Source organism: Mus pahari, chromosome 3 (assembly GCF_900095145.1).
Source record: "Mus pahari chromosome 3, PAHARI_EIJ_v1.1, whole genome shotgun sequence".
Taxonomy (NCBI): domain Eukaryota; kingdom Metazoa; phylum Chordata; class Mammalia; order Rodentia; family Muridae; genus Mus; species Mus pahari.
Genome location: NC_034592.1, coordinates 135,237,329 through 135,254,203, shown reverse-complemented (window position 1 = coordinate 135,254,203; position 16,875 = coordinate 135,237,329). Strand labels below are relative to the sequence as shown.

The window sequence follows — 16,875 nt, the reverse complement described above, 5'->3', positions numbered from 1 at the left end:
TCTCTCTCTCTCTCTCTCTCTCTCTCTCTCTCTCTGACACATACACACACAAAATTAAAAGATCACATTCCAAGAGAATAAACAGAAGCCTCCATGGTTGGCACCCTCAGGCCTCTAGAAGTGAACCCCACTCTAGAAACCCACACTTTAAACACATTAACTTAAGTGTATCTTTCCACACCCCATGCTCAAGACTTCCATCACATCGGCTCTCTCTGCCTCATGCTCTCAGCTACTCAAGCCCATCTCTCACTGTCTTTAGCACCTGTCAATCTCGGTGTAAAACAAAGGAAAGGAAATCCCCTTCTATAACTTCTTACATAACAACTTTTCCTCCCACAAAGCATAAGGACTAATTCCCACTGCAAACTGTATGCATGGCTGTTTCTTAGGGGCTTTGATTGCTCCTCTTTGTACCACAGCGCCACACCACACCCACTGTATCTCCGCACACTGTAAGGGCATACGAGGCCAGAGCTTTGCCACTAGGGGAGGCCAGTAGAGAGCAGCAGATCACTGCAGCAGGCTCCCAGAGGCAGGATCTTCAGCTAGGCTTTGAGATTCTAGGGCAGAAAGCTAAGTAACTTCATCTTGGTTCTGCAAACAACATTTAAAATGTTTTTATTGGCAAGCTACATACCCTTTTTAATGCTGAGTGTTTTCTGAAAAATGAAGATAAAAAGAATACATCCAAGCTAGTATGGCGGAACACAACTTTAATCGCAGCATGTGGGAGGCAGAGGCAGGTGGATTTCTGTGAGTTCTGGGCAGCCTGGTCTATACAAAGAGTTCCAGGACAGCCAAAGTTACACAAAAATTTTAAAAAAAGAAAGGAAGAAAGGAAGGGTGGGAGGGAGGAGAGAAGAAAGGAAAAAGAAAAAGAATATATCTATTGTCTGTTTTATTCATTCCTTCTCTAGAAACTAAGAATGAATTGAAATTAGTGAAACTGATGAAAGCTACAAATAGCTTGTGTCAGTGACCTCAGACATCAACATGACTTACGGTAACAATGAGATATGTGGGGTAGAACGATGCAGGGTTTAAAGAGGTGACAGACTCATAGCCCAGTTCCGTATACTAGATACCCTGGTGGTAGAGTCCCTTGGTTTTAAAACAGAAATTAACAGAGTCTTTCAGAGTTGTTATGAGAAATAAAATACTCTATGTAAAACTCAGGACAAGGCATGCATGGCTGTGCACGCCTTTAATCCTAGCACATGGGAGGAGCAGCAGGGATCTCTGAGCGCAAGGCCAACTAGGGCTACATAGGGAGAGTCTGTCTCAAAACAAAACCCCAAACACCCTAGTACAACACATGCACTCAAAGGCATGGATAGTATTACTATTGTCAGCATAACTGCTTACTGTCAGGAACCCTCAGCTCTTCACCTGAGCTCTCTCTCTGTCCTCAACTCAACAAATCAAATTGCCAAGACTGGGGATCTATGTAAGAGCCCAGAGGATTCTGAAAAGCAGCTGACCAGACAACCAGACAACACTCTCCTTCAGCACCCCACTGTTTTAGTCACACCTTCCCTACACACACACACACACACACACACACACACACACACACACACACACACCCACACAAACAGAGAAGGAGGGAGAGAGGGGGGGGGGGGACAGAGACAGACAAACAGACAGCCAGACGTGGAGATAGACACAGAGAGAAGTATATGAAAAAGCTTTCAGTTAAATGAAAAAATATTATTTTTAGGTATAATCACAATTACATATATATAATAAAAAGTTTAGAAAGTATATCATGAGGTTGTTTTTGGTTTAATGTGAGGAGATGGAATAAACAAACTAGTGCCCAGGGGTAATATATTACAGCTTCACTCACAGATGACTCTGAAACAAGCAAAGGGAAAGATGACAAGCTGTACCACAAGCCAGGCAGTGGCATCAACCTGCAGTTCCAACTTCTAGGCTAATGTGAGGACAGCTCTGGAGTCTTGACAAGCCTGAGAAACAAAGCAAGACCCCATCTCAAAGGAAAACTTAACTATTTAAATAGTATATGGTGTGCTAGCTTTTATTTTATGAGACTCAAACATTATGCAAGGTTCTGAAACCAGTCTTGCAGAAACTGAGAGATGAATCCATAAGAGGGACAAGTATCAGCCATCACAGCAACACAATGACAGCACAAGGATGTCAACTCTACTGCACGTCATCAAAGCCTGCCTTCTCCTCCTCCAGGTGCTCAAAGCTTCCCTCTTCTGCAGCCCTTTAAGCTCCATATTCCTATCAGTCTATTATTTAACCTTACGTTGCCTTTCACTAGACTTGAAGTCCTAAGACCAAAATCCAATTCTGCTGCATCTCTTTGTCATCTCCAGTGATATGCTGGTGTCCGGCTCACAGGACCAACATTTCTGGGTAGATATTCAGTCACTGGCAGGTCAACTCTGCCAGTACCCAACCCCTCAAGTATTCTTACCACAACATCTTCCAAGATCTTAGTAGGGCAAGGTCTAGAATGAAATTCAAATTGTTCATCTTCTGATTTTTTCTTTGACTCTCGCTCATGAATTCGTTTCTCAATTTCCAAATCAAAACCAACAGGCTGAGTAGGAGGCTTAACAGGCACTCTCTTGGGCAAGATGGGGCCACTTTCAAAAATTCTAGGATCAAGTTCCCGTGCTTTGAATTTGTATCTGTAACAAACACAAAAATTAATAAACGTAAAAGGCTTTTTAAATTAAATAAAAACTACACAAGGTAGAACAAAACCTATAAAGAAGCGCTAAGATGGACAGCACAATCTCAGAAGCCATCTTTACCTCCTGAGAAAAGGATGAACGGCATGGCCTGAGCTCCCCGCTGGGGCTCCAGGCTCTATGAGTACACATGCCTATAATCCACTTGTGACAGAGATAGGAGGACCAGAAATTCAAGTTTCCAAACTTTGGGGGGCTGGAAAGATGGCTCAGGGGTTTAAAGCATTGGCTGCTACTCCCCCAAAATTCCCAGCACCCACATGACAGCTAACAACCATTTATCTGTAACTCGAGTTCTAGAGGCTCCAAAGCCCTCTTCTGGCTTCCATGGGCACAGGCATGCCAGTGGTGCATGCAAGCAAAACTTCCACAAATAAAATTTAAAAACAAGCAAACAAAAAACCAAGCAAGGTCATCTTTGGCTGATACAACTCATCAGATTCTGCTCCAGGGCACCTACATAGTCCCATTTTCAGTCACAGAGACAGGAGCACAGCCTACAGAGCCACTAAATGGCTTGCATTTTCATGAAAAGGAAAACAGTCCCCACCACCCAACAGGACTGAAAGTAGGCAGGTAGGAGTGGCCAGCCTTTCTCAGACACTGCCAGTGGGACCTACTGTTGCAGTTTCTCCAGCTCCTCGGCCTCCTGCTCTGCTGCACTTTTGCAAGTCACAGCCCTTGTACGATATTTGGTCTGCAGTATGGGGGTCTGAGGGTCTCGTGCAATCTTGTTCACAGATTTGGAGGGTAACAAGCCTGTAAAACAAAACCGCAAATGTCTGCTTGGTTCCCCACGATTCAGGTCTCCTGTAAGTGCTAACCCAACTAGAAACAGACAAAGCAGACAACCTGTTTTTCTACGCTCAACTCAGTCGCTGCCACTCAACCTGACAGCTGTTGCCTCCTCTCCTCTTATCATCCATATGGAAGGATAGTATCTAGGTGAATTCTTCTGCCATCTCTGCACTGAAAACCTAGCCATATCTGATGGGGTCCTTGCCACTGCATAGGCCTTTCTATGGAGAACACCAACTATTTTGCTTGTTGTTGACAATGTTTTTCTTACAATTTTAAGACACCAGATCTTTGCAAACCAGTGAGTAATGAATTTCACAAAAACATCTGTATCAAAGCATCCAGGCCACCCCTCATAGCAAGTCAAATGGTGCAGTCAGGCATGGTGGTACAGATCTGTAATCCTGGCATTTAGGAAGCTAAGGCAGAAGGATCAGTAGTTTATGGCTACTGCATTTCAACTTTCAAACCAACCTCACAAGGTAGCTACAACAAACAGTGGGAAGGAAGGGGGTGGGGGTGGGGATTCAGATAGTCAACAGGGGAAAGTTACAGAGAATTAGAGGCAAAGAGAGGGAGAACAACTCTGCCAACACAGCGTTATTCAGAGTAGTGGCTCTCAACATTCCTAATGCTGTGATCTTTTACTACAGTTCCTAATGTAATTGTGACCCCACCATAAAATTATATTTGTTGCTACCTCATAACTATAACTTTGTTATTGTTATGAACTGTAATGTAAATATCTGTGTTTTCTGATGTCCTCAACTCATAGGTTGAGAACCACTGATTAAGGACATTATGAACACTTACAAATGATATTTATTTATTTACCTGGTCAGTAACAAGCCTATTGATTTTCATAATTACTTAGAAGGAATTCTATCTAGACCTTACATAACAGAGTGAGAAAAATTAATTATCTAGTTCATTTACTGGTTTTTCTTTTGAAAGAGAGTCTATGAAGCCTTGGCTAGATAGAAAATTAATTCTATGGGAATAAAAAAAATTCACTTTTTCATAGTATAAAATATTAGAATGTATTAACAGTACTGGAAAATACTATATTTAGCATTGAGAATGTAGCACATTGGTACAGTGCTTGCTAGCTGATTCTCCAGCACTGCCCAAAGAAAAGAGAAATACTGCATTTAAAGCAATTCATGTGGCCACCTAAAGCAAAGTGCTAAACAATATGAAAAAGAAGAGATGTGTAGACATCTCAAAACACATCCTGATTTACCCAAAATACTAGCCCTATTTGTTTTTGTCTCAAGACCAGTTCTGTGCAGTCCAGGCACCCTCGAAATCACCATTTGGACCAAGCCCAAACCTTGAGCTCCTACCTCCCATACGCTGGGGTTATAGGCATGCATCACCAACCCAGCTTTTTCATATTTTCCTGATAACCTATTTTACATTATTTTCCATCTCTAGACCTTCTTAATCTTGTAGAAATTACTCTCATAATAACAGAAATAATTAAAATCCTTTCATCTGTTCACCACCAGATCTATACAAACATATCAGCATCTAAACCCGTTCACCTCCCTCTCTCACTCTGCTGTGCCAGCCACTGGAGAAGAGGCTCTGGCCAGCAAGGCCTGGGAGGAAACTTACTCTCGTCCTTCTTGTTCCTCAGATGGTACCTATTGGGGGTTCGTTTGTGGAAGGCTTCAACCTGCTGTGCAATGGGCACATATGTAGAAGCTGCTTCATCAAATGTTCTCTTCTTCCCTTTGGACAGGTTGAAAGGCTTAATGATAGTGCATCCTCTGGTCCCTCGGGCCTGTGAAGAGAAGAGTTGTTGAACAAAGGGAGTGAACCTCCTGCAGGCCCCATCCTCAGCGCCGGCGCTCAGCCAGAGTCCTTCCTTACACTAGTTCACCTTCTAAAGAATCTAGTGCTTAGAAGATTGCTTTAGTATATATACATGCAGCTTTCCCAAGTATATAAATGTTTTCAACCAATCTGGAGCAAGTTTTATTAAAATTCAAAGGGAATGGGGAAGAAAAGAAAAAAGCCAAACATACAAAACTGGCACGGGCTGCTGGGCCTGCATCAGGTCAGACAGAAGCCTAGGTTAACATCTCTCCACATCAGCCCTCAAACTGACTGTCGAAAGCCCACGCACTGTGCATCATTAATTTTTAATCTATTTTTGGTGAGTTTTTTTAGATGGGTCTCTCTGCATAGCCCTGGCTAACCTGGAACTCCAGGCACACATAGTCCATGGTTATGTAGTCCAGGCATACTTCAACTCAAACCCTCTAACTTCACTTGTGGGGGGTGGAGGTGGGGTGGGGGGGAAATCCTCCACCATCACCCACACCAACATGGCACATACTCACAAGACACATAGGTATAAAAATAAACAGTAAGGGCTGGTGAGATGGCCCAGTGGGTAAGAGCACCCGACTGCTCTTCCAAAGGTCTGGAGTTCAAATCCCAGCAACCACATGGTGGCTCACAACCATCCGTAACAAGATCTGACGCCCTCTTCCGGAGCGTCTGAGGACAGCTACAGTGTACTTATATATAATAAATAAATAAATCTTTAAAAAAGAAAAAAAAAAGAAAAAAAAATAAACAGTAAAAAGAAACTAAAACAGTGTCTGAAGTCAGCACTAGTAGGTGAAGGCAGAAGGGTCAGGAGTTCCAAGTCACCCTCGGCTGTGCAGCGACTTTGAGGCGTACCTAGACTAATTGGGACCCCATCTTAAAAACAAAAAACAAAGGAAGCAGGAGAGATGGCTTTACACCTACTACTCTTTTTTTTTTTTTTTTAAGATTTATTATATGTAAGTACACTGTAGCTGTATTCAGACACTCCAGAAGAGGGCGTCAGATCTCATTAAGGATGGTTGTGAGCCACCATGTGGTTGCTGGGATCTAAACTCAGGACCTTCTGAAGGTCAGTGCTCCAAACCGCTGAGCCATCTCTCCAGCCCCTACACCTACTACTCTTTAACATTAAAAGAACTAATGCTAACAAAGCCAGATGGTGGTGGTGCATGCCTTTGAGATGCGGCCATACTTTCCACACCTGACTCTACCCTCTGAACCTGAGGGGTGGGAGAAGGCCTCTACAAATTTGCCACACATAATTTTATGTGCTTCGTGTCCCATCCAACTTTTACACCAACTTGGTAACATGCTTTCCCAGGGCAGTGATCTGTTGACAGCCACAGAGTTCACAGGGAATTTGTATCTATATTGATTCAAAGACTAAGCTTCCCTCAATCATCCCATTGTAAATAATGACCAAAAAGTCACAGCTGAGACCTACTGAATTAGCAATAAGAACGCTCACTTACAGGTGTGGAAGAATGCTTCCGAAGTTCAGACATGAAGTTCACTTCCTTATACTCTTCCTGGTTCTTGGGATGTTGCTTGATTCGCTCATCTGTGAGGAAGTGAAAGTCAACTGTCTTGGTAACCTGGCTTGTGGACTTCTTCACGGGTTGCCCTGAGGAACAGGAAAACACAGGGTAACATTAAGAAGAGATCATTAGTGAGCCCCTGCACAACTCTAATCCTTCCTGTACTTCCTGTGGCTCTAGTTGTATCTGAGTTGTAGTGGGTTTGAAGGCCTTTGTTCAGATGCAGAGAGGGAAGGAGAGGAGCCCACTGCTAGGATGTAGTCATAGCTTTGATAAAGTCATGACTTTAAAAAAAATATAATATAAAGTGTTGGAACCCAGGGCATTACAAATTCTAATCAAACACTGAAAATCCAACCCCTAGAGAGTGACTATAAAAGCAAAATTTAGCTCAGAATCTCTAAGAGGGGAGCCTGTAAACTCCAGTAAGCAGGACTGGTGCCACCAATACCACTATGCCAGAGCAAAGCGAGGCTACGAGCTCTTCATTCAGTCACGTTTTTTCCTTCTAACTGCAACTGAATTTGACAGAGCTCTTTCTCATCCTCTGTCATTTGTATGAAGAAGGAAATGACAAACTGGCCAGACTGACTGTCATATGTCTCAATGCTTTTGCTAACACACAAGAGAAGAATAGCACACTCTGAGAAAGTGCTAGTTTGGGTGGTCCAGCTAGAGAGTAACCCCTGAGGTGCAGGTAAACTTACAGCCACCATTTTAAGTAAACACACAGTTGTATGCAGACCACTCAAACTGGTTGTTTTTTATTTTATTCTTGCTCTAAAGACCCCCCCCCCAAAAAAAGCTACCAAAATTCTAAGAAGCACCCTTATAGTTAAGACTCAGTGAGACCCAACTGACCTGGTCCTGCGAGAGCGAGCTTCTTGAACTCTTCGTTCTTCCTCCGCATCTCCACCACTTCCTGCTGCATTCTCAGTCTTTTCTCTATCTCCTGCTCCTCAGTACTCTTTAGAACCTTCTCCCTAGAAACAAGAATCAGTAAAGAGAGGCCAAAGGAAGAAAGGGTTCAGTACTCAAAGGACTCTAAGCTGCTGAGTAGACCATGTTTATAACCTATGATATCTATCAAAGCCAAAAAGTTTATCCACCAGAAACAGATATTGGCTTAATTAGGTAACATAAAAAGAAAGAAGGGTATTTTACATTAAGATATTATAAAACTATCAGAGAACAATTGCTAAAACTATACAAGGCAGTAAGACACCACAAAAGATTCACTCATATTTGACCACACCAGTGAACAACTTTTATGGCACTGGAAAAGCTAAATTAAAAAAAAATCACAAGAGCCACATTTAGAATTGCAGCACTTGGGAGGCTAAAGCTAGAGGACTGTGAGTCAGAGCTCAGCCTGGATTACCGAGCAAGTTCCAGGCCCATCGATTGTCAGGAGCCATCTAGGAAAGGATAAAGGCATACAAGTGACATTCTACAGATGGCACAACATATTGCATGGTCTGCAATGCACAATTCTTAATTGCAAGGCTTTCAGAAATCTCATCTCAGTATTGATTTTGCAGCTAATATGCCTTTCTTGTCATTATTAAATTAATATAATAACCCCTGGGCATCAGCAGACATCCTGTAGATCAATGAAGATCTGTTATAGTGATGATATGCAGACAAATAGATAATTCCTTAATTCCTAATAATTATTCTATAAAACTCCTAAATTTATACCAGTAATTATTGGGCCCTTTATAAAAATGGGCTTCAATCAGGGTCCTGCAAGCCTTCGGGTATCACGAGTTAATTGCACTAACATAAAAAGCAGGCATCAAACAGATTTATGATTAAGGAAAACATTCCTCTTAGGCTGGTTGTAAAACTATTATCTGCTAACTAAAGACCATAAACTGCAAATGAACGATTTATTATATATTATAGATGCAATAACAGAAGATAATACTGACTGGGCTTCTCTATACAAAACTTCAATACTAATAAGACACTAGGCAGATGATTTGCCTTTTGACATACTGTGTTAACTTAGATATAAGAATTATAGTTTTGCCGGGCGTGGTGGCACACACCTTTAATAGCAGCACTCGGGAGACGGAGGCAGGCGGATTTCTGAGTTCGAGGCTAGCCTTGTCTACAAAGTGAGTTCAGCCAGGGCTACACAAAGAAACCCTGTCTCGAAAACAAAACAAACAAAAACAACAACAAAAACAAGAATTATAGTTTTAACTTTCTTTCTTTCTTTTTTTTTTTTGTTTTTTTGAGACAGGGTTTCTCTGTATAGCCCTGGCTGTCCTGGAACTCACTTGGTAGACCAGGCTGGCCTCAAACTCAGAAATCCATCTGCCTCTGCCTCCCGAGTGCTGGGATTAAAGGCGTGTGCCACCACACCCGGCTCCTTAACTAATTTTTTTTAAAGATTCATTTATTTTATGTATGTGAGTACACTATCCCTGTCTTCAGACACACCAGAAGAAGGTAACAGACCCCATTAGATGGTTGTAAGCCACCATATGGTTACTGGGAATTGAACTCAGGACCTCTGCAAGAGCAGTCAGTGCTCTTAACTACTGAGCCATCTCTCCAACCCCTAGTTTTTAACTTTTATGAACCTGTAGAGGTAGTGACAGACAATGAATGCTTAGTTAGTCTAAATGGAAACACATGTAAACATCTCTGTTGTAACTCCTGATTCAATTTGAATTTATGTTTGAACTTGTGAACTTTTGAAAAAAGACGCTTGGAATACCATGTGATCTATTCTCCTAAAAACAGTACAAAACTAGGAACAGAGCTGAGGAGAGAGAGAGGCAAGAAGAGAGAGAAAAGCTGAACAGAGGGCAGAGAGAGCAGGCAGCTGCTTCTTACTGACAAGGATGGGGCTTTTGTCTTACACACTTCGGTTTCTTTCATTTAGCAATACAAGGGCAGAACCATTTTCTTTCTCTATGCAATAAAGGTTGGAGCTTATGTTTTACCCAGAATGAATGAGTTCTTTCTGCACTGGACCTTGGGCTCCACCCACCACATATACACACACACATATATAAATACACATGTAAGTATAGGTATGCATATGTAAGTATGCACAGATACTTGTAGAGTAGATGAGACAGGTGGTTAGCCCCAATAAAAAGATGAATGTGGGACTGGAGAAATGGCTCAGCAGTTAAGAATACCGACTGCTCTTCCGAAGGTCCTGAGGTCAAATCTCAGCAACCACATGGTGGCTCACATAAGATCTAATGCTCTCCTCTGGTGTGTCTGAAGACAGCTACAGTGTACTTACATACAATAACAAATAATCTTAAAAAAAAAAAAATGTAAAAAAGATGACTGTGTTAACGTGTGAGAATGTGAATAAAAATGTAAATGTGTGGTGTATGAATGTATATGTGTCTGGGTATATCTGCTTGGGTAAAAGTATTTCTTACTGCGAACATGACTTTGTTTTTCTGTGTTCAATAGAAGTTAATTGGTCCAAGCCTCCCTTTCACCTGGCCAGTTAGAAGTGAGGCTTCTGGGCAAGAAAGAAAGGAGCCCTAGCAATAAGTCCTTTATTTAACCCACCCCCAAGCGCCCACCACTGCTGTTTAATAATTGAATGTTAACTGCCAGCAGCCTGCAGCTTAGAGTCAAGACAGGTAAACATTATTTATTAAATTAAGCAACCTTTACTCTCACAAAACCATATTTAAAGTTTACTCTTCAGGCTGGGCAGTGGTGGTGCACACCTTTAATGCCAGTGCTTGGGAGGCAGAGGCAGGCGGATTTCTGAGGCCAGCCTGGTCTACAGAGTGAGTTCCAGGACATCTAGGGCTGCACAGAAAGTGTGACTGACACACACCAGCTGTGGTGCTCCAGAGCCACATTCTCAGCACTGGGGAGGCAAAAAGAGCAGAAGTTGTTCAAGGCTATCCTAGGCCATTGCAAGGTCAGTCTGTTCTACAAAAACAACAAAAAAGTGGTAGCACTGTAAATCTTTTTGATTTTTAATTTCAGAAATAAAATTGGCAATAAATAAATCAATACTCAGACAACCATTATTCATTAAAGCATAAACAAGATTTTCCAGAAAAAATTGAAATGATCTCTGGCAAGGGAATAACACTAAACCCCAAAGTTGATCACTGACTAAAATCACATACGTTTACTGAGGTCGTGAGAGCATGTACTGACCTTGTCCTGTGTACCTCTTAAACCAGCATCTTGTGTTGCTTACTGTCTCAGCACCCTTCAGGTCACTGACAGCTTTTAAGGGTTTCTTTCCCGAAGGGCAGGTATGCCAATTACTGTCTTTTTCTAAAGTTTACTCTGGGAAAAAAATGTACCTTGCAGGTGGCACGCCTGGCGCAGTGTGTTTGCCCTTGGCTTTCTCCAGGGTTTCTCTTTCATCCTTTCTTGAAGTAGCTGGAACACTGCCTTCCTCCTCTTCCTCCAGTTTTTTTTTATGAGAACTTGATTCAAAATGAACAAAAAATAAGTAAGTTTCAATTTCTTAAAGCACGCCCTCATTTTGGGGACTAACAACATGATTGAACCACAAGGTCCTTCAATCACATCATCAGATCAACTCAGCTGCAGCTCCAACAGGTCAACCATGAGAAAGCCCTCAGAGGTCAGGAGAGGCAGCCAACAGTGTTTCAGGATACAAGGATTCTATGTCATCAAGTCAACAACCAGAAGACCATGGACAACAGTATTCCTGATGCCTACAATCTGCTTCTTAGGCAATCTGAAAGCAGCAGCAGTGAACCCAGCCATAACTAAGTGTTGTTCTTGCCTCTACAGCAACTTGGGAGATCCAAGTGACAAGATATAATCTCTGAGGAAGCCTCACTTTCCTGAGTGAATGCTGGGCTGCTTCCTTTACAATATACTCTCTTGAACAGGGATACATCTAAAGATATAGCAGTTACCTTCTGATAATGAAGCTCAAGCAAAATTAAAAAAAAAAAAAACCAAAAAACTAAGAAGCAATAGATAATAATCGACCAAAGCCAGTGGCAATCTAGTTTTGACTTCTGTGAAGTACATAAATTATTTAGACACTTTTGGAGTGTTCCTACAGTGAAACACATTCCCAATTAAAATAATAATAATAAGCATGAACACCGTATCTTCTGGTCAGCCCCTGTCACAGAAGAACACTGAAGACAACTGAAGACAAACCTTCAAGATGGGACACGGGTCACAGCTCCCCAGACCATGGCATAGCTTTGGAGTTTCCCAGTCTACAGGGACACCAAGCAGACTGCAGATGGACCCATGGGTAATTTTTCTTTGTAACTCACAACTTTCAACCCAACGCCTAGGCAGGTGGTCTCAGTGGGTACTCACACTTTCATTCTTTTCTGGGGGGGACAATCAGCAGCAGGAGCAACGCATCTCTTGGCTTTCATTTCAATAGAGGCAACATGGTTTTTCTCTTTCTGTTCCAAATCCTTCTGAGCAGAGAGTCTAATAGATCTTCTATGGTGGAAATGACACAATTTATCTTATGATGAATACAATTACTACAGATATGCAAATGTTCTTCCTAAAGTCAAAGTATGTCAACTAAAAGGCCAATAAAACCTTTATTATCCATTCTCTAGTAATCTAATGTTTCTGAAAACTTATTGTTTCCAAACATAAAATCCTGCTATTTAAATATGCTGGTGGTTTATAAGTTAAAACTAACCAAACAGACTAAATAGGGTCATTCTATTATAATCTCAGTTCTCAGGAATCTAACAAACCCTGGTGTGGGATGGATACACCTTTAATCCTAGTGTTTAAGGCCAGTCTGGTCTAGAGAATGAGTTCCAAGAAAACCATGGCTACACAAAGAAACCTGGTCTCAAAAAACAAGCAAGCCAAGCAGTGGTGGTGCATGCCTTTAATCCCAGAACTTGGGAGGCAGAGGCAGGTGCGCCGATTTCTGAGTTCGAGGACAGCCTGGTCTACAGAGTGAGCTCCAGGACAGCCAGGGCTACACAGAGAAACCCTGTCTCAAAAAACCAACCAAACAAACAAACAAATAAACAAACAAAAAACAAAAAACAAAACAAAACAAAACAAAAAACAAAACAAAACAAAAAAAACAAAACAAGCAAAAAGATGTAAAAGGGTACAAGGCTTGAGGTTAGGCTACTGTATACCTTAAGTTCCAGGCTAGTCATAGCTACACAGAGAGAACCTGTCTCAAATTTTAAAAGTTAAAATAAAATACTAACCATATCTGAATGAGTACTGGGCTATAGACTGGTGGTAGAAGACTCTCCTAGAAGGACTAGGAGAGAAGAGCTGCGTTTACTTCCCCAGGGGAGATGGGGCAGAACACAGAGAAAGTGGGAGGGTTAAGATCAAACATAGGAAAAGAGAGGTAGAATAAAAACAAAAGACACATGACCAGGAATCAAAGCAGTGACAGATCTAACCAAATTAGCAGTTATAATATAGTAATATAAATACAGCCAAAACTTCAAGTTTTTTTCTTTAAAACAAGATCCCCCTAAGCACCATGTGCTTGCAGTGACTGTTTGGTTACTTTAAAAGCTGTCCATTAACGTGAAAGGCAAGGATGGGGTTGGGAGTCAGATGACTCAGGAGACAGAAAAGCTTATGTCCAGGCCTGAGACGTGACCTGACTTCTGTCCCCAGGAACCACAAGTAAAAGGAGAGAACTGACGACTCTGTGGGGGATGTGAAGAGAACCCTGGTAGAGGAAGGGAGAGGGAGAGGGAGAGGGAGAGGGAGAGGGAGAGGGAGAGGGAGGCACAGCAGCTCCTGGAACTCCTGACCCGCTGGACATAGTGTATGAGCTGACACAGCTCCCAGCACACACTAACGAGCCAAGGCCAGGGCCATAGTTGCTTCCCTTGTCTTCATGGAAATCTCCACAGGGGAGTGGACCCTCCTCTACAGGCTCCATGGACCACTCCAAGACATGTGAGTCAGATTCTGCTAAACAATACCTGCTGCAGCCCAATTTGCCCTTGAATACACAAACATACCTTTCTTGACTAAAAAACTAAATAGAAGCTTGTGTAATAAATGATGAAGTTAGATCTGCACTCTGACGGTCTCCAGAGACTGAATCCTGGGCATTATCATGGACTCTGTTTCCATTTAACCCCCACCCCCACTCTCCAGTGCCTATTCCCACAGTTCTTCAACTACTGTCTATGTGTACAATGTCATACAGATACAAAATAAACATATAAATGTAGTTTTAGAATTTTAAATAAGAGCTGGTATATAAGTCCATAATAGGAGGTAAGCTTTGCTTTTTAGCATACCTGAGATTGGTTTAAACACTTGCACCACAAAATATTAAGCATGAATAATAAAAGATGAAAATAGAATAAACATAACCACAAGAAAGCTTCTATATATAATACAAAGACAAAGAAAGGCATTTGAGGGCTGGAGCGATGACTCCCAGCATCCATGAGGGTTCACAACAATCTGCAACTCCAGTTTCAGGAATCTAACACCCTTTCCACCTCCACAGGCACCAGGAATGCATGTAACACACATAAATAAATGCAAGCAAAATACCTATACACATAAAATAAAAATGAAAATTTAAGAAGAGATAAAAGTGAACTGGCATCAGAAAAACAATTGCATCCATACACACCTTTTAAAGTCAGACCGACAAGTTTGAATCTTGGCTTTGAAATGAATGTGCCTTAACCAAGCAACTGTCTATAAGCACTTACCTATAAATTTAACCTGCAAGCTACAATCCATAAGCACTGAAGTAACATAAGGAATCCAACTGTATTGACACAGATAATCTGTGGAGTTACTATATTGATTGAGCAAAACCAGTAATATCCACTTTTGTGCCCAACTCTTACCTCTGAGGCTGGACAGGAGTATTTCCTGATACAGCACTCTTAGCATTCAGGGAAGAACAATCATTTGATGGGATAGACTGTTTCTGAAGACTTTCCTTTTCTGTTTCTTTGTAGTAAGTGTTGTCAACTACGAGAGACCAAAAACCTAGTTAGACTACTGCAGAAGTATCCTAAAATAGTCACTTATTAAAAGTTTAGGCAGGTGGATTTCTGAGTTCGAGGCCATCCTGGTCTACAGAGTGAGTTCCAGGACAGCCAGGGCTATGCAGAGAAACCCTGTCTCAAAAAAAACCAAAAAAAAAACTTGGAAAGTTTAAATGGAGTTACCCTGTAAGAGGGAGCAATACCTCTCCCAGACACCATAAGCTACCAAATTAAAAAGCACAGAGCCATAAACATGTTACTCTTTTCAAGTTTTTGTCAGGGGTTTCCCCCATAGACACTGCCCATGCCATTGTTCTTAGCCTCCCTCCAGAACTTGACACTAAGACACCACACACTTCATAGAACATGGAGAAAAACAAGTTGTTATCAACCCAAAAGCCCCAGTCCTATAGTTGACTTTTATAGTGCTGAAAGAACTAGTCAGTAGTCTTTCTGAGAAGTGAACCCTGTCAGCTACAGTAGTAATTGCCCTGTCAAGACATACACACCATATTTCAATAGTGACAGAAATATTCTGAGAGTAACCAGCCACTTTCTGAGTGGATTTAAAGTCCACCCAGAACATGGAATTCACACCTGGTGCCATTAGTAGGTCCAAGAACTTGTGGCTAGGGAGGCCATGAGTTCCTGGGAGAACCTACTACTATATTACTATTCTGCTAAATGGACGGCGGATTAAATTGCCCTCTATTGATTTTTACATCCATAGGTTACTGCCTCACCCACAACTCAGAGAGGTTCTTTGCAATAGATGACAATTAACACAGAGTTAAAACTGATCATTGTGTAGAGCATAAGAGATTGTAGATTGTTCAGATCTAAATGGGGCATCACACCACTTCCTCTAAGGCTCAGGGACCATCATAGAATAAGCGGGTAGAGAGAGCCACAGGTAGTGAAAAGACCACAGGTAGTGAACCAGCATTTATCCAGCTATGTCAGAGCAGTTACACATGAACTTCTAGTAGCTAGGATTTTATGCACCAGGTTGAGACAAAGATCAAGCCACACAAAGTCCCAACATGGTTGGGAAAGTGGGTCATGAAGTACCTTCCCTAACTAAGGAACTATTGGCAACCAATGGTTGCTGGTACAAAGTCAGTTTTCTTCAGGGGTGCTCCAGTAGATGGTCCTACACCGACTCCTTTAATCCCAGCTCTTGAGAGGCAGAGGCAGGTGGATCTGAGTTCAAGGCTAGCCTGGTCTACAAAGAGAGCTCCTGGACAGCCGGGGCTATACAGAGAAACCCTGTCTTAAAAAAATATGGGAAACCACACAAACACACACACACACAACACACACACACACACACACACACACACACACAATTGCAATAATGATGGGAGGGCTACAGGAGAAGTCAGAAGGGAGTGGAGAGGAGATAGATTTGATTGCATCATATATGGGGCTGAAGAGGTGGCTCAGCACTTAACTGGAGTTACAGACAGATGTGAGCTGCCATGTGGATGTTAGGAATTGAACCCTGGGTCCTCTGGAAAAGCAGCCTAGGCCATCTCTCCAGCACCTCAATAAATCTTTTTAATTAAAGTAACAGCCCCCAAATGAGGAATAGAAATTAATCAGTACTCAAATCTCAAGAAAATCAGAAATTATACACATATATATGCATATATATATAAGCAGGTGTGCATAGCATGTGTGTGTGACTACAGAATTCAAAATGAAGATCATATGTATCATACACATACAAGTATTATTCCTATGCATGGTAACCTTAACTCAGGTAAAGTTATGTTTATAAAAGCTACCTGCTGGGGCTGGAGAGATGGCTCAGCGGTTAAGAGCACTGACTGCTCTTTCAGAGGTCCTGAGTTTGATTCTCAGCAACCACACAGTAGTTTACAACCACCTATATTGGGGTCTGATGCCCTCTTCTGGGGTGTCTGAAGACAGCTACAGTGTACTTACATATAATAAATAAATCTTAAAAAAAAAAGGGGGGGG

The 16,875-nt window shown here is 41.8% G+C and overlaps 1 protein-coding gene across 2 annotated transcripts in view; it reads right to left on the bottom strand.

The window, feature by feature from the left end:
• Positions 1–16,875, bottom strand: part of Tpx2 (TPX2 microtubule nucleation factor) — a 43,053-nt gene that overhangs the window by 6,412 nt on the left and 19,766 nt on the right. For both annotated transcript variants that reach the window (XM_029537012.1, XM_021193029.2), the window contains exons 5-12: positions 14,746–14,872; positions 12,236–12,367; positions 11,227–11,352; positions 7,775–7,896; positions 6,848–6,999; positions 5,151–5,319; positions 3,353–3,491; positions 2,453–2,669 (exon numbers count right to left, since the gene is read on the bottom strand). In XM_029537012.1, coding sequence (XP_029392872.1) covers positions 2,453–2,669; positions 3,353–3,491; positions 5,151–5,319; positions 6,848–6,999; positions 7,775–7,896; positions 11,227–11,352; positions 12,236–12,367; positions 14,746–14,872 — 1,184 coding nt within the window. The remainder of the gene's footprint in view (positions 1–2,452; positions 2,670–3,352; positions 3,492–5,150; positions 5,320–6,847; positions 7,000–7,774; positions 7,897–11,226; positions 11,353–12,235; positions 12,368–14,745; positions 14,873–16,875) is intronic.